General features: G+C 51.1%; 1 protein-coding gene across 1 annotated transcript; it reads left to right on the top strand.

The window, feature by feature from the left end:
• Positions 1–11,947: 11,947 nt before the first annotated feature.
• On the top strand, positions 11,948–17,990 carry LOC119092185 (PMS1 protein homolog 1). Its single transcript, XM_037215163.1, has 9 exons — positions 11,948–12,054; positions 12,714–12,915; positions 13,078–13,198; positions 13,593–13,757; positions 14,510–14,589; positions 15,742–15,834; positions 16,292–16,414; positions 17,004–17,144; positions 17,862–17,990. The coding sequence occupies exons 2-9, from the start codon at positions 12,721–12,723 to the stop codon at positions 17,988–17,990; spliced, it is 1,047 nt and encodes a 348-aa protein (XP_037071058.1). The 5' UTR covers positions 11,948–12,054; positions 12,714–12,720.
• The last annotated feature ends 312 nt before the right edge of the window (positions 17,991–18,302 follow it).

Genomic DNA, 18,302 nt, shown 5'->3' on the forward strand with positions numbered 1-18,302 from the left:
GAAATGACGTTTTTACTATTATTGAAAGGCCCACTTCCTTTCTGACATTAAACATGATTTATAAAACTAATTTTGTACAACAACTAATTTATGTTTACCTAAAAATATACCCAGCATGATTAAAATAACTTTATATTTTAAAATAACTATTTTTACGTCATTAATTTGATATTTTCTGGGTCCAACCATTTCATCAAAACATGGGGGACATGCGCTATAATGGCCGCTTTTCACCGTTTTATTACGTAATGCAATTGCGTACTAATACAGGATTGCGTCATCTTATTGTACAGTAGGGTATTATCATTCCTGAACTTCCAAATGGTCCACCCATTCAACGTTAAGATAGCTCCAATCAAATGAATGGTTTTAACAGTGCTGTTAAACAAAGCAGCGAAGCCACATCTGAGAATGTGTTGGCTCCGGGCATTTGAACCTCTGGATGTCAGCAAAGAAAATTGGGACGTCCGCTGACTTTCTAGAATTTGAATTAGATCCAACGAGCAAAAAAAAAACAGCTTTTGTTTCGTTCAATGGGAGGAAATAAACACTGAACCAGTTCTGAAGTTCACACATGGTAGGTCCCAGCCTGGTTTTGGGGTCGGCGAGACCCGGCCCGTCAGGTGGGGGGAGGGGTGGGGCATTCCACATGCATGGTGTCGTCAGCGTAGGTGAGGCGGCAAAGATCGATCAAGTATCCATATGAAACGTTAGTAAAAATAAACAAGATTGGACAGATGATCGAGTTTTGGAGTACACCGTTTGACGCGGGGAGAGTAAACCGTCCGTCATGTACCACCTACCCGCCATCATTCAATAGCTCCTAAACCAATTCACATCGGCGACGCCATGCCAGCACAGCTTGGTGGTGAGGATGTCGTGGTCGACGCTGACGAACGCCTTTGACAAATCGATCGTTGTTTCCTACCATACTGGACCGTCGTCGGTGTTGGTGACCAGGCGTTCGACTGCGGCGGGTACGATGTCCTCGGTCGAGTGACGAGGCCTATAGGCATACTGGAATGGATTCAGCCAGGGGTGTCATTTAGCCCGCTTTACTTTGATTAAAATGATACATGCTTTTTAATCTTTGTATAATGGATGTATTTAACTTAAGCAGTATAAAAGTCATGCAGGGTTGGATCCAGGGAGCAGGCACTGGACGCAGGCACTGAACTCTTCCCAGCCAGCATTCCCAAATGGGACCCACATGGGCTAAAAGTGGGGCAACTGGGTTAATGTGGGTATGGGCTACAGGTGGGCTTTTAACTGGGCTCCAGCTGGGTCCTTCATGGGACGCCCACATCGCTTCATATTTGTGTATGCACCAGAACTGTTCCTGCCTTGTACTGTTCCGTCCGGAATTTATCATGTCAAGAAGAAATAACTCACCAGGAGGGAATGCTTGCATTGGTGGGATCCATGTGGGCCATATGTGGGCAAGCTGGGCTCATGTCAACATGGGCTGCCGGTGGGCTGATATCTAGGCTTAATGTGGGGCTCAGATGGGCTGCCCATATGTTACATGCGCAATCAAGTTGTCGCACACTCAGGGTTTACCATATCGTGTACAGTTATTCTAAAACATGGGGCTGCTGCCTGGACCGGGTTGCACATGGGCTGAGCACGGTGTAGCTGGGCTCACGGCCATATAGGTCGTGAGCGGGCTGGTATGTGGGCTCCATCTGGTACCCAGATAGGCTGCCCATACGCTACTATATTTGGTGCAGGTGCATTATGTCTGGTATGTTGTGCTTCTGCGTTAGATTTTTCCTTGTCATGTACAAATGAGTACATAGCAAAGGACAACAGCATGGGTTGAGGCTCATATGGGATGTACGTGGGTAAGTTGGGCTCATGTCAACATGGGCCGCAGATGGGCTAGTATTTGGGCTTCATGTTGGACCCAGATGGGCTGCCCATATATTACATACGCAATAAAGTTGTCATATACACAACTAGGTGTTTATCATCAATTGTATTTATTGTTTTCAGGTTTTACCATACCGTGTATGATTATTTTACATGTGCTAACTCCATGCTCACGTCCATGTAGGTTGCGGGTGGGCTGGTATTTGGGCTTCATCTGGGACCCAGATGGGCTGTCCACACGCTACCATATTTGGTACAGATGCATTAGGTCTGCTACCTTGTGCCCCTACGTTGGATTTTTCCTTATCGTGTATAAATGAGTGCATAAGAAAAGAGAGCAGCACAAGTTGAGGTTCATATGAGATGCATGTGGGCAAGTCGGGCTCATGTCAACATGGGCTGCAGGTGGGCTGGTCTTCGGGCTTCATGTCGGACCCAGGTGGGCCGACCATATGCTGGTATCTTTTACACCAGTGCATTAGTTTTCGAACTTCGCTCTCCATGGTTGGGTATTTTTTTATTGTGTGCAAGCTAGTTTGTAACGAGGGTGAGTGGCACAGACTCAGATCCAAACGGGCCGCAGGTGGGCATGCGGGCCACATGCCAGCATGAGATGCAAGCGGTTTGGTGCCTGGGCCCCATCTGGGACCCATATGGTTGGCTGCCCATATGCTATCACATTGACTATGTGTGTAGTAACTTTCGTACCGTATGCTTCCTAGTTCGGTTTTACCATGCCATATACCAATAAGAGGGACTGCTGGCACGGATCTCATCCGCATGGACTGCGCGTGGGCGAACTTTGCTCACGTCACCACTGACCGATTCACTGTCATGTCACTTGAGGCAGTTGGAGTGCCCCGTGCCGGAAGTTTGTGCGCTAAGGGCATGGAGTGATCCCTCTTTTTACGTTTCACCAGTTGATGGACCGTTGCTCCCGTTTGGAGCTCCCCTGGAATTACGAGTGTCCCGCTGACCGGTCGCCCGCTGGGGTCTCGGCAGCGGCGAGTGGGGGTCTCGCATGACCGGCCCCCTGACCGGGTGGCCAGGGTGGGCCGGCGGTACCGAGCACGCCGCTAAATAATCTCTTCTATAACCTTGGTCGGAGTTTCCAGAGGTTGCACGCAACTAATCAGATGCAGTTTCTTTCAGCTGCTTGGTGTTAAAAAACACAGACTCCGAGAGGCATGCTTGAACTCATCGACAGCTTTAGTGTCAATGATCCGACGTGGGCGACTCAACGCAATCATTCCTTATTTGGAAGCTAGTATTCCACTTACCAACCGCCTGTAAAGACTTTCAGCATGTGGAGAGCTATTGTCCGTCCATGGCATTGGTGATTGGGTGGTGCGATTGGCTAGTCAGCTCTTGACAATATTCGATTGGGCGCTGTGTCTTCTCAATGTAATAGGCCTGGAACCAGTGCTCCCAGCTAACAAAGGCTGCCTGATCATTTGGTTCATTACGATTGAACTGTACCACCGGTTTCTATGAGCTAAGCGATTTATTTGTGTGCAACGGGATTTGCAAGCAAGGATGTATTTGGTGTATTCCGATACAATATGAATATGTATTCGGATACCGCATCATATTGCATCGTTTCACCTTCGCCCAAAATTCGCAGTTTTTTTAATGAAGATAGGGAGCGGTCGATGTGACACCGCTGAAAAATCCAGCGGATTGACCCCGACTATCTTGGCCACAGCGGAATGACCAATCTCGGGATTGGATGCCAATTTGATGTCTCTTGGTCCATATTTTACCCCTCTAGGACGGATCAAATGTCAATGTTTCCTGAAAACGATGTTCTTCAGCTTTGCATACGCATGTTTGCGTAACAATGCAGCTTAACAGAAACGTTGCTTTTGTTTGATTTTGACTACCACCATGTATATATATATATATATATATATATATATATATATATATATATATATATATATATTTCTGAGGATATCTCTCTGGAACATGCAATCACGCCGCATGCTTCGTGGTCGTATGGCTATTCAATGTGGGTGTTTTAACACCAGAAACGTTTCTCTTTCAGTTTGATTTCTGAAAGGTGAAGTTTTTGTCGGAATACTGCATGGCGATTCACGACCAGCGCGGACGGCGGGCGACCGTCCGCGCCAATAAGCCAATATATATATATATATATATATATATATATATATATATATATATATATATATATATATATATATATATATGCTTAAATATTTTGGATGTGTTTTGAACATACGTTTATAATGCATGGCTCTGTTGACGTAGCAGTTTTGGCCGCCGTGCGCCATCGGCGGATCCGTCGGTTGCCGCCCGCCGTCCGCGCTGGCCGTGAATCGCCATGCAGTATTCCGACAGAAACTTCGCCTTTCAGAAATCAAACTGAAAGAGAAACGTTTCTGGTGTTAAAACACCCACATTGAATAGCCATACGACCACGAAGCATTCGGTGCGATTGCATGTTCCAGAGAGATATCCTCAGAAACTTCGGGACGGGGTAAGAGTGCGTCACCCTCCCACTTAGTAGGGAGAGAATAAAAACATATAACTGTGAATCCATATGAAACTGTGCGATTGACATGGACGTGTCGAAAAGCATTTATGAGAAGCGCCTATCCGGCATGATTCAAAGAAAGAAAAGGATGATAAGCCATGGCTCGAAGTGTTTGCCACTTCAAAGCTGTTGTTTTGAAAGAGTGCTGGTGCATGATTGTAGGTTTAGAGCCAAACGTTCAACATGCTCTTGCAGCTAGAAGCCATTCTTCAGCAAGGGGTTCTCTGCAGGTGACGCTAAAACCAGAACATTTAAAAATGATCCGCGAAGTCAAAGAGTGAAATATATGTCATCGGTTGCCACCGCCAAACAGTTGCCTCTATTTCATTTATGGTATGCTTTTAATTCGTCACATTCACGTACAATCCAGACCCACTAGGAACAAACGATGCGGTATTTTTTGTGTACCATTCGGCAGGAGAGCTGTCAGAAGCCTTTCCACAAAAGCGCTTGTGCGTGTGCGGAGGGGGGGGGGGGGCGCCGCCCAAACCGCCGAACATCTGTGATAATCGTTTTTCTCAAGCCTGTGCTGTTTTAGACGTGTTTATGTACAATCCCTTTTTACGTGCCCTTTATTCACATGTGCATTATGCTATCTACGCTATGTACATTTGTTGAGCATTATTGCATTCGGTGGTCACATCTCGGTTGGACCACACACACAACGGCGAACTGCCGCATACGACGCCGACACAGATACACCCAACCCACGCGCCCGAGCAGCGCCTCTTATACTGTTTCCAAGGCTCATCCCACAACACGATCTGCGTGCGACTAGGCGGCGCCACCGTGACGCACCGCCCCGAGCCGTGATTGTTCTCCTCACTCAGACATGAGTCATCGCCCCACTCGCCTTACATGCTCACACAATGTTCCGGGGCATGGTCCATCGCTACAGTTTTAGAGACCCGTAAAGTTCGGAATTTGTCCAGCGCAGGTCTGAGGGGCATTGCACATGCATAAGGTAGTGCTGATAGCCTTATTCCTCGTCAAATAGTCAGAAGAAAGTGAAAAAAGATGCATGACAATTTCGTAGTGTACTTATTACCAATAAAGAACACACTAAGGCTGAAATCCAGAAAGGTACAGCCCCTGTCATTCCTAGAACTCAGCTGTACACAGAGCACAGGACCATACAAAACGGAAAATTAGTGAGCCCATTCGTAGAAAAGTCGGCGACCAGACCTAAACGTGCAGGGCTCATGGCCGATTATGCGTATGTCATTAATGCCTTAATGTATGATGCGTGCTAGCTTGAAATCGTTTGAATATACGACAGGTGATGCATGATGCGTGGTGCGTGACGTGATGTACGGAGCCGTGTTATGTATGTATAGCACAGTGCATGTGGTGCGGTCCAGGACGGGGTCAGCGGTCGTCGCGGAGCCGGCGACAGCCCGTCCCCACTGAAACCTGACGCCGGAGAGCCGACGGGCGGGGAGACACCCGGCGCGGCGGCGCCATGCCACGCCCGGCGACAGTGTCGAGAGAGAGCTGAGGCGGGGAGGTGACCTGCGAACTGTCGAGCGGTGGGGACATTTCGTTCTAGTGTTGGCGAGCTGAGACGGGAAAGACAGTGGGTGGAGAGACAGCGATTGTGTGAAGAGACGTAATTGTGTGTGCAAAGACAGTGAATGCGAACATTTGAACATCGAACGGTGTTTACTACGGCAAAGAGAGACAAGAGTTGAGACTGGCTAGTGGACGTTTCTAACCCCTATACTTCAATGTCCCTAAGGGGCTCAGATGCATGGATATTTACGTACAAACACACTACTATCATTACAACTTTACATGACGAGGTGTAGATACTTGCAACGATTTTTTACTACTGAAGGGATTAGCCTACAAACAACTCACACGACTTTTCCCATGAACTTTTCCGCCAAGAATATGTTCGCTACGACAGTTCTCCGGCAAATATTTTGTTAAATAAGCTGTACCTTTTCTACCTCTTTGCATGATTGACTTTTTGCGTGACGAGATCTTCATGTATATGCTGTTTTACTGTACTTAGGCATGCAAACTTTAGTTTAAGAAAATTGCTGTGCGATTTTCTCTTTGCGTACTTTTGACCTTAGCAGAGATATTGGCACAGCCACCAGATGACACCCGAGGAGTGTTGTCTGCTCACGGACAAAAGTACGCAGAGAAAAGGCCGAGCGACAACTGTTTGCAAGTCACAAGTTTGCGCGCGGTAAGTCCGTCAAGACAGGCTGCGTACGGTATCAGCTTCGTAATGTGAAAAGACCGTTATGTGAAAATCTTGCTTGGCAAAGCAAAAATCTGAAAAATTTCAGCACGACACTGTTTGCATCGTTAACCATAGATAATCGACAAACTTCCCTTCAGCGTATAGTGAGAAAATCGAAAACATTAGCCACACTCCCTTTAAAAGGCCAGGCCTCATTTCTATGACTAAGAGACGAATCCATCCCTCACACACCGCATTCAGGTGACGTCGGAGGGGTGGCGTGAATAATTTGATAATCAGGTGATAAATCTCTTTTCTGAAACGCCCACATAGGAGTGATTTGCATGAACAACTGATGCTGCGACACTGATGCTTAGGAATTGTTGCGTGCGTGTTTTTGTCAAATAAGTTTGTGTTGCCAGCATTGACGTGCTTTAGATTGCTTAAGATAAATGTTATGCTTCACTTTACACATGCAATCCTTGTGCCTAGTGGCCTTTGCCAACCCGTCAACGTTTTGCCACAACAAATATTTTGCAGGCGTTCTTTAAACCATGCAAACATTTATTTACGAGATGTTTGGTGATACCCTTTTCACACGTTCTTTTACCATACGCACTTTTCGCGTGCGTATTACGCACATGTGTTGGCTAAGATCTGTGCATGAATTTGCTTAATCCATAACTCCATTTTCCAAGCGCAGTTTTGTCCTAAAATTATTGCCTTGGTGGTGATCGATAATCCAACGTTAGTGTTGCCTGCAGCAGCAACACAGGGCTGGCGATCAGTGCCTGCTGGTTCGTACTGTTGTGGCTTAATTCCAAACTTCTGCAATTAAGCTATAATTTCAGCCTGGAGATGAGTGGCGATGCCCTATGCATACATGCTACTGAGTATGGGGATTCCCTCATTCCAAGGCATGCTCCTTGCACGACGACGGAGCCGCTCGCTGACACCATACCGGCGACGCCGGCAGTCCATCTGACCAGGCCCGCCCTCCCATCCATTGCACCCCGCTGTGTCTGACACCTGCCGGACCCTGGCCCTCGCTTCTGCCGGCGCTGACCCACCCTGTGCCCTTCCTGTTCGCAGGAGCGACAGGAGTCGTCAATAATTTGGAGGGGGGGGGGGGGGTCAGAAGCATTTTAAGTGTTTCATTCCATGTACCGTTGCAAGCCTAGTGCTTAATTGTCACAGTTGTTGGGAGGTGAGCTCGATCACCGAAGCCTTCCTCCAAATAATGTGATCGTTCCCTCTCCCATGCTTGGTAACATTGTCCCAGCCCCGGCGTCCTGGTTGTTACGCTGGCGGCTGGTGGCCGGGGGGCGTCGGGCCCGTTCCGGTGCGCGGCTCGGGAAGGGTGGCTGCATTCCCCAGATAGGTTGGCACGTAGGGAGGACGGCTCCTGGAAGCGTTTGCATTCGTGTGCTGGGCGCACCGGTGACTGTGCGTTGTGCGAAATCATTTCCGTTTCGTGCATTGCGCTTGCGTGCGGCAGGATTCCTTTTAATTTATTTGATGTGTTAGATATGACCGGTACACTCGCGGGGCTGTGCTGTGCCCGTGCAGGGTGCCGTGCACCCTCGTTGAATAGAGGGACGAAAATTCCTCCAGTAAGACCCTCCCCACCCAGTGGCGTGGAAACTCCCTCCCCAAGTCAAATGAATCTCCATTAAATGAAGTCGCTTCCCGTGAAGGTGTAGAGCGTCATGTGAGGCTTATTCTATATGGATACGAACCGCCCCCCCCCCCCCCGCTCATTGGAAAGGTCTTAGACGAGGCCCTGGGCCTGCATGACTTCTTTCATATGCGGCAATACATTTGCGACATCTCATCGCCTGCTTCTCCTGATGTGCTTGCTTGCAATATGCGAGCGACGCGCTATTAGTATCTTTCAGTTTACGCCCCTTTTGCGTGTTTTTCCGGCAGGATGAGGTTTGCTATTATGGGGAAGGGGTGGGCATCAGCTCCAACGCTTGGTTAGGTGGAGAAAATGCTTTACTGTTATACTCCTGAGATGCTGTTGAGAACTGCGTCTGCTCCGCTCTGGAACGCTGCTTGAGGACTGCTCCTGGTCGCCCGGAAACAGTACGTCTGCCAGCAAGCTGGCACAGCAATGAGACGCTTCCCTCAAATACAGATGGTGGCTTCAGAATCATCATGCTTGGGAAAGGAAGTATTGGACCATATGGGTTTGTAATGTCAGCTCGCACTTAATGTACAATTCTGCCAACATTTACAGCGAGGGTTTCCTTACCACGATTATTGGTAATTTCACAAGATTAACATGACGAAGACAACCCCATTTTATATATTCCATTTCTCTGAACACCTTCCCGGGTAAATATAGCAGACCGAGTTTTTGAATTGTGACTTGGGAAAGAGGTGGCAGAACTCTTTTTGAAAGTGGGTTGGCAGTGTTTTCGCGGAGCTCGCTGTTTATTATTTATTTCAGCCATGTTTAACAAGTGCACCTATTAATCAATGATGACTGCTTTTATTGCCATCAGCCGCAGGCCATTCATTGTGGGGGCAAAGAGGGAGTGCCGAAAACGACCCAAACTCATCCTTTAATGAGTGAGTGGATCGGACAATAACCGCTCTAAAAAGTGATCTACGGGTGCACTATCGCTTTCCCATATAGACAGCTTTCCCATATAAACTGCTGCACTCCAGTCTAATAGCGCGTGATAAGCCTGTTAGCATCATCGTGGCGAAATAAAATACAACGCACCATTTCTTTCTCATAAAATATAATCGTTTCGCTTGATTACCTCATAAACAGCACCATTAAGAGTTTCATACCGTTGTTGTGACCGCAAGAAGACAGAACCCAAGTCGGCTTTCGTGCAAGTACTCCGTGTAAGCACCCTCTCGCTAAGTTTTTCCATACATGTGCTCCGAGAGAGTGCATGTGCAGTGCATTTCTGGACTGCTGTTCGACATAGATGTTCTCATTATTTCGACCTCAGCAAACGATTGAACAAAATATCAGTACTTTCAGTATCAAAATAGGATAACATGAATAATCACCCACACTCAGGCCGTTGGGCACCGGTTTGAGGTACTGAATATCGACATTTTCAGGTGCCTGTGCATCCTGTGCAGCACACTGCGCTACGTTGCCTCCCGCAACAAAAGGGAACGACACCAGGAAAATGGTTTCGGCGGGAGACTGTGACGACGGCAGGAAACATCGCGCTGACAACGGTGGCAGCGGCAACACCTAAATCTGCTGAATGGTTTAGTGATCGGGCATGATAACAGGGAAGTGTATGTTCTGTGCAAGGGATGCTGTTGTCGAGGCAACTTCGGTCAAATACGTGGTGAATGAACTTTGACCTGGCTTGTCATCGGTGATGTGAAGCAGTCTGCCTGGAATTGCGGCGGTCGATCAATCAGATGAAACTTGAAATGGTAGGTCGGTAAAGCCCAGCTGGGGCCCATCTGGGGTGGCTAAAAAGTTTCCATGTGGGATAGCTATATGGATCCCATCTGGGCTGGTCACATGGGTCCCAGCTGGACTGGCTCGTATGGGTCCCAACTGAGCTACCCAGGCGGGTCCCAACTGGGCTGCCCAGGTGGGTCGCATCTGGGCTGCCCAGGTGGGTCCCATGTGTGCCCCAGCTAAGCCTCACAGGGGCCCCACATTGGTTTCCATGTGGGGCCCAGTTGGTCGTCCATGACCTGCCCGCATGGGCCCGAGGTAGCATATCCAGGTGGGCCCTATTCGGTTGCCCATCTCGGACCCACATGGGTCCCAGTTGTAAACCTTGGATGAGCCCCACGTGTGCCCCAGTTAGGCCCCACACGGGCCCAACAAGGGTTACCCATGTGGGACCCAGGTGTTTGCCCATGACAAGCCCACATGGGACCGAAGTGAACAGCCCAGGTGGGCCCCATATGACTGTCCAACTGGGACCCATATGGGTCCCGACTGGACATGCTGGCTGGGTTCTGATCGGCACGTGAAGGCGGCCTTTTAGAGGCCACCATAGCGCGCCGATGACGCTGTTATATGGCGGTCATGGGAGGCGGCACACATTTTGGTTGTGGGGAACGGGGACGGGGTTAGCCATGACGGACTTAGGTCACCTCCATATTCCAGAGCTTTTCCCTTTAAACTTACAAATCGTTGCGTGTGTTATGGCGCTAGGAGTGTGAAGTTTATTAGATCGTTTATGCGCTCAGCTGTTACGATTTGTATCGCGTGGTGAGAGCAGCCATGACTTTTTGTTAAGAGTGGTACGAGACGCCACTACGCAGAAAGATAAAAAAGATAGTCTTTGTGTTATGACCGTCTTTTACCCGCCTTTTTCGCTTTTTGTATTATTCCAACCAAAAACGGGGGGCCAAGCCAACATTGGGGACTCAACCTGGGGGGGGGGGGGGGGCAACTCAACATCGGGGGCCAGAACCCTCACAAAAGAATACAAATCGACACTCGTGGATTCAGCAGCGCTGTCGCGTTCAAATACTCCACCAGCTATGTGCAAGCTGCCTTTTCTAAGATCTTACAGAGCACACTGAGTAGAGATGTGGGCCTTTTACCGGACAGCACGGCCGGATCAGCAGACTTCGGAACTGGCGCAACGCATGCCGTCTTCCAGCTATCTGAGCAAATTTTGGCCACGGGAGACAAGTTGAGTTTTAAAAGATGAGCACCGACGACCGAAAAAAGATTCCCGCACAGCCTGAAGTGGGATCTCTTCCAGGCCCACCGTCCACGATGTAATCATGCGCTGAACACACCGTGGCAGCTCTGGTAGCGTCGCAGGTCGGAACGAGAAGCCAGCAGTGCAGACTGGACGGCCTGGAGTTTGTGGAGCCGGCGTTCACTGCGCTCCGCAGTTTGGCTGCGATGCGGTGCCCCACGGCAGGAAGGTCCGCTGTCACATCGCCGCCCTCGGGGCTCACTGCAAACTCGGCTCCGACCGGCGTCGAAGCTGCCATGAAAAACCTCTTGAAGGTAGGTGAGAATCCGCAGAGGCCACCGTGCACCATCTCATGGCGACGGGAGGCGCTCACGCTTTCTCTCCATGTTGACAGGATGGCAGCAAATCCTGGCATCATCGTGAGTCGGTTCGTGACGTCACAAATCACGTGACTGCGGTCACATGACATTACGCAAGGCGAATACTGGGCCGTGATTGGTGTTGACGACAGATCGAGCGCGGACTGTTTGTACTCTTGCGAGAATGGCGTTTACCTCAAACACATTCATTTGCTGTGCTTTATGACGCGTGTGTTTCGTGCTGCGGCGCGGCGCTCAGGGTTTACGCGCGGAATTGTTTTGACGTACATTTTCGTATTTTTATGTTTATTAACGTCGAATCGTGGGAACAGTGTGAACGGATTTCGTTTTACACGGCTACTGTGATAAGACACTCAAGTATTGGCCAATTTGTTAGACTACTTTCACTGCCACACTGTAAGAAATGGGTTTATTGTTCAATTTTATCATGAATAGAATGGGAACGAGTGGACTGAGCTTTGTACAGATGTCCATACCTTACAGCATAATCTGCGTGTACCGAGTGTCTGAAAGTGAAAGGATTTGAACAGAAAATAATATTCAAGTGACAACAATTATGTCTGAGCCTTGCTTTCACACTTTTACACAAATCAAGATTGAGCATGCTTTCCTTGCCCCACTATTTTGCAGTCTGAGTCTGAACATTGCAGCAAAATTTCATGTCACCAGTAAAGAACCAGGAGGATCTGTTTAGAACTTCTGAGATGCCAAAACTTCCAGAAAATGATGACATAGTTTTGAAATAATTGTTGGGACTTTCACAGTTCATTGTGTTAAATTGCTGAAAATCAACACTAGTCAAGTCCATATTTTTGGCACACTTAACTCACTTTACATCTGTGAAATAGTGTAAAATGATAGCATAGTGTGAACAGCTGGCTGTAGTACCATTGTTTTAAATACATTTGTCTTTGCAAACATTCTTGAAGTGGCATGTGACAATGGCATGTGGGTAAGGTCTGAGCCTTAATCATTTCCTTGTAGTATGAATGGCTGGCAAAAGTAAATTGTGATTCCAAACTCCTTTTTGTGTATCTTCCATGAACCTGTTTCAGGGCCTAAATGCATACTGTGTCTGCATCAGCTTCATGTCACAACAACTCTCAACTTCCTGAGATGACCTCAATCCACCAGCTGCCTCCGGCCACGGCACACAAGCTGTCCATGGGCCAGGTGGTCACGTCAGTATTCAGCGTCGTCAAAGAGCTGCTGGAGAATGCACTGGATGCAGGGGCGACTTCTGTTGACGTCCGCCTGGTGAGGGCAGTGCCTGAATGGAGGGCATGTTTGGATGGAAATAGAGCTGTGCCTTCCATAACCCCACATGGTGCGTCTCAAGTACACGATGGATGGACAGTTTGGATACCCTGCTCATTGCTTTTGTGGCAGTATCAAACACTGTAGTGGTTCCGCTTCCAGGATGACTTTGGCTTGGACAAGATTGAGGTCCGGGACAATGGCTGCGGTTTGTCGCCGCAAGATACTGCTGTGATGGGCCAAGCCCACTACACTTCGAAAATACGACAGCTAGATGACCTGGGTAAGCTGTCACATGGTATGTGCCTGTCATGTGAAAAAGGAATCTGCTGTGCCAGGCACGCACAGGTCAGACTGCACATACGGCACTGCAGGCACAGAGCCAGGACGTATCAGCGGGCTCGATTCTGCATCGTGCGTCTCTGTGGCGTCAAAAGTCGTGTGACGCTCTTGTGTTTACTTGCTAGCGATGGTTCAGGTTGGCGTACAAGACGGTGTCGCGTAGCAAGGCCCCCCCCAATGTCCTCCACTTGGACCCGGAGAGACTGCGCGCCCAGTGTGCTGTGCTGGTGAGTGGTTATCGCGTAGAAAACCAATAGAGTTGATGCGCCCTGAGGCCACGCCCACTCCGTTGTCCGATTGCCCTGACCGAACCTGACGCCGACGGCCGCCGCCAGGTTCGCTGTCGTCGTTCGGCTTTCGCGGCGAGGCGATGTCGGCGGTGTGCGCTAGCTGCGATGTCACCGTGGCCACGCGCACCGTCGCCGAGCAGGCCGGCCGCCTCGTCACGCTCGGTCCGGATGGCGCCGTCGTCTCACAGAAGCCGGTGGCGCGCGCTCAGGGTGAGCGACGGAGAGCGGGCGGCGGGACGGGGATTGCGGGCGGCGGGAAGGGGAGCACGGGTGGCGGGATGGGAGAGTGGACGGCGGGACGGGGAGCACGGGCGGCGGGACAGGGAACGCGGGTGGCGGGACGGGGAGAGATGGACGAGGAGCGCAGAGGGCGGGACAGGGAGAGCGGGTGGCGGGACAGGGAGCGCAGCTGAGGTCCCAAAGCGATGGCATTACTGGTGCAGAGTTCGCTTGCTGAGCTCTAATTCACCGGACCTGCCACGTACGTTATCGAGCCCGTGCGTGTAGGCATGCGATACTGGCTAGCTATGCAAGACTACCGCGACAAGCTTTGAAGATACATTCATGTGCGAAGTCCCATCAGACTGCGCATCTCATGCTTTTGTTTTCACTGGGTTTGGCAACCCCCGGGGCCTTCGAAAGACATGGCTCCGAAACATTTGGTCAGATGGACTCACGGCGCCAGCTCGCCTATATTTGTGCGTCCATGAGTCCCCTTCAGTCAATTTACACAGTGCCACAGTGCGAATACCGCAGGTCTCCCAGCCTGTACCTCCCGGCACTGGGATGAGGCCGGTACCATGCCTGGTGCCCCCTGCGGGCGCATCGGCCCGTCAGCTCAGTCCGCACCCCGCCGCCAGGCACCACGGTGACAGCGGCGGCGCTGTTCTCGCGTCAGCCGGTGCGGCGCCAGCTGTACGGCGCGCCGCGGCGGCGGCGGGACGACCTGCGCGCCACCGAAGCCCTGATGGCCGCCACGGCCGTCAGCCAACCCCGGCTCCGCCTGACGCTGCACCACAACGGCGCCCAGCTGCTGCACAAGGTGAGCGCGGCCCTGGTGGTGGGGCTGGGTCGGTCTGATTTACGGTCGGTCGGTGGCGACCCGGCTGGGGAAACCGTATGGTGGTGCCAATAGTGATATGCTAGTATCTAAGAGGGTGTATCATCAGTGAGGACCGGGCCTGGATGATGTATTTGGGCTCATTAACCTTCTCCCTACAAGGGGCCTCACAGGAACCCTTCATAGTTTTTCCTAGAGTAACTGCTGGATGGTTTTGGATTTGGTACTGAAGTTTTTGGAACCTGGGTTCACGCCAATTCTACACGTGTTGTGCAATTTTGAGGTGTCAGACCATGACTGTTCATATTCTTTTTGCTCAGGGTCATGTCACTGACATTTCGTTGAAGAGCGACACATTATGCGCATTCATTGCGAACAAGCAGACTTAAAAGAGGGTTACTAGACCCCTATTACCTTTATCTTACTGACGTGCATTATTATCGTTCTTTTATATTTTGCGAGGTCAGGCCATCCAAGATTAAGCTGTGGCGAATTTTGATGTCTGTGACCAGATTTGACCTTTCGGTCATGTCAGGTCATATGATTTAAACGTGATTGGTACGTATCTTACAGATTTGGAAGGCCTTCCTAGCATTGTTCTTTCCATTGTTGTGGACTTTTCATTTTTTTATTATTATAAAGCTGGGCAGTTCATTGCAACCATTGCCTTCACCTTTTTTACCTGAATATATATCACAGATCACATTTTTGGATGTTCTTGAGTGCCTACTTGGTTAAGTTTTACAATAGCCTTTCAAAGCCGCCTTCGACGTTATCATGTCGTGCTTGTTTTGAGGCCTTAGGAGGGGTCCATACCGTGTTGATTGACTCATTCAACCTGGTTTGACCTGTCAAAAGCCATTACAGTCCCTTTTTCTGTGTGCTTCTGGCCTGCCTAGCTTTTGAGATGTTAAGGGGCTTCTGAGCATCCCCCCGTCGTGAAACGAAGGTGAAAAACTCCAATAGTTCGATGGTTAGATCCGTCCCAGGCTCCTCTCTCCTCCTCACGAGTCGTTAAGATGTGCTCCGTGACGCGTCAGTCGGATGACCGCTCAAAGCCTCGCTCACGTACGTCGCCTGCGCTCCCGTGGCACCCACTGCCCGGACCACTGAGCGGTGTGTGCCGTACCTCAGGCGCCGTGCGACTCTGCGAAGACGGCGGCCGTGCAGGTGCTCAAGTCGGAGGTGGCCCGGCAGCTGCAGCCGCTGACGCTCGGCGATGACCTGGTGCGTGACGGACGGACACCGGCCGCCTGCGGGCGGGGGGGGAGGGAGGGAGGGAGGGAGGGAGGGAGGGAGGGAGGGAGGGAGGGAGGGAGGGAGGGAGGGAGGGAGGGAGGGAGGGAGGATGGATTCTGGTCGGTATTCCCCTGTCCCGACAATCAAGGTGATACACATTTGCCAATGTTACAAACAGCCTTCACGTTATAATCGCATAAAAGTGGTTATGTCCCAAACGGCATTTACATTACCAAAAAGGGCAGGATAGTTGGAGATATATTATTCACGTTGGCTATCAACTGTGTGGATGACAAATTTCATCTGCGAAGATGCATTTGTATGGTGGATTCCTCACGTCACAGGCGGTATCACCTACACCACATCACGATGATGTGGTGCATCAGCACCTCTTATTCAGATACGTGCGTAGTGTTAAGTGGCACCGGTGCCGGCTGTCCCCCAGCTCCGCGTCGAGGTGCTGCTGCCTGCCGTGGACGCGCCGCCCAAGGTCGCCGGTCGGTCGACGGCCGACCAGTGCTTCGTCATCGTCAACGGCAGGGTGGTGAACTACAGGGCCGTGGAGAAGGTGAGCTCGTGCTGTGAATAGGTGGGTGGATCCAGGAAGAAGTGGAGAATGGTCTTGGAAGTGGCTGCGTGGATATAGTACCCATCTATGAATATGGTAAGGTGGGAGATAGTAGCGGCAATGGTTTGCCTTTAATCGGCTCCAACGGGTAGGCGTTCTGTTCCTGACATTTGTGTAAAATGCTTCAGTTGCTCTTTTTGTTTGTATATTGGAGCTTGTCTATTGGAGCTTGTATGAAAGGTATGGGGCATAATTTTGCATGACACCAGCGGAATATCGTTTTTTACGTCATGCTTTTTTCTTGCCGGCCCATGTCCTTCGTGGACATTTTCTGTCAACTTCATGTAGCATCCTTTAGTGGCTTAACCAGCTACAGGCCCGCTCTGTGGAGCAGATATAGCCCACACTCTGCGTGACCCGCCCTAACCTCCTCGCTGCACAGGTGATATGTCTCCTCGCCAGAGCCTGACGCGCCTCCCTCTACGTAGGTGCTGCGTCGGCTGTTCAGTGCCCGGGACGTCCTGACTCCCCCTCCCGCACAGGTGCTGTGTCGGCCTCACCGGGGCCTGACGCGCCTCCCTCTGCACAGGTGCTGCGTCGGCTGTTCAGCGACCGGCACGGCCTGACGCCGCCCAAGGTGCCCGTCTCGGTGGTACAGGTCACCGTGCCGCCGGCCCTGCTGGACGTCAACCTCGAGCCGAACAAGACTCGGCTGCTGCTGCTCTGCGAGGTGAGGCCTGCGCTGAAGGGAAGTGAGGCCAGTGCTGAAGGGAGGTGAGGTTCGCGCTGAAGGGAGGTGAGGCCTGAAGGGAGGCGAGGTCCGTGCTGAAGGGAGGTGTGGTCTGCGCTGAAGGGCGGTGAGGCCCGTGCTGGAGGGAGGCGCCGCTGACAACCGCGCTCGTAGAGATGATATTCTGGAATACCAGCATTGGATGCTGCTAGTTGATTGAGCAGTATCATGAAGAAGGTAATGGGGAAAATGCCGTCCAAAATCAAAAGGCGATTTCGCGGGCTAATGCACTGTATTCTGCGATTCAAGTTTTGCATTTGCCACCAAATATAGTTGGCCATCTCCGAAAGCGAGTGAGGTGGAAGAACTCAGCGTACCAAGGCTCAGGCGGTTACGTTGTCGAGTCAGCAATGCATATGGATTATTGGAGTGTCACAGTGCCAAATATGTGCTGTTTTACAACACCAGGCAACACAAATACCTGAATTGAAACGGTGCATCTTTTTCCACATGCCACATGGCACTGCATGCGATCCTCCCACGTCTGACCGCATTAGCTGCTATTGTAAAGCTGGCATAGGGTATTGAGTCCAGGTCTCAGTCGGCCTTGAAACCTTTCTGTGAAGTGAAGGTTTTGGGTACCGGTCGGGGAACCCGATCAGGGCAAGTAAGCTCTCGGGTCCGGTCCGTACGCGCGCCGTGCCCGTCTGTCGCCAGGAGAAGCTGCTATCCCTGCTGGAGGATGGCTGTGGCCGACTTCTACCGGGTGCCGGCACCGTCGACCGAGCCGACCGACCCGTCCACCGAGCCGGCCGACACCACGCCCTCCTCGCGGCTGATGGTTGACGGGGCGCCTGTCACCGATGTGGACGCGTCACGAAGCGCCTGCCGCGGCAGTGACGTGCGGCGAAACACCTGTCTCGGGTGTGACGCAAGACGCATCTGTCACGGCCGTGACGCGTGAGGAGGCGCCGCCCGCGCCGACGGCAGCGCCGCCAGATGACGCAGGGGCTGTCCCCGAGCCGTTCGCTGTGCCACCCAGCGGGGACATCTCTGCCGAGAGTCTGTTCGGCGAGAACTTCCTAGGAGTGGGTCTGGACGGCGGCGAAGCGGACGACCCGCCGCGGCTCGGCGAGGAGCGGCTGGAACGGTCCTGCG

The sequence above is a fragment of the Pollicipes pollicipes genome, unplaced genomic scaffold (assembly GCF_011947565.3).
Source record: "Pollicipes pollicipes isolate AB1234 unplaced genomic scaffold, Ppol_2.1 Scaffold_3447;HRSCAF=4054_pilon_pilon_pilon, whole genome shotgun sequence".
Classification (NCBI taxonomy): domain Eukaryota; kingdom Metazoa; phylum Arthropoda; class Thecostraca; order Pollicipedomorpha; family Pollicipedidae; genus Pollicipes; species Pollicipes pollicipes.

Excerpts from the sequence above, each read along its gene's own strand:
- LOC119092185 (XM_037215163.1), top strand. The coding sequence starts at position 12,721 with ATGCATACTGTGTCTGCATCAGCTTCATGTCACAACAACTCTCAACTT. Across the intron at positions 13,199-13,592 it reads ACGACAGCTAGATGACCTGG|GTTCGCTGTCGTCGTTCGGC; the intron begins GTAAGCTGTCAC and ends GGCCGCCGCCAG. Across the intron at positions 16,415-17,003 it reads ACTACAGGGCCGTGGAGAAG|GTGCTGCGTCGGCTGTTCAG; the intron begins GTGAGCTCGTGC and ends CCCTCTGCACAG.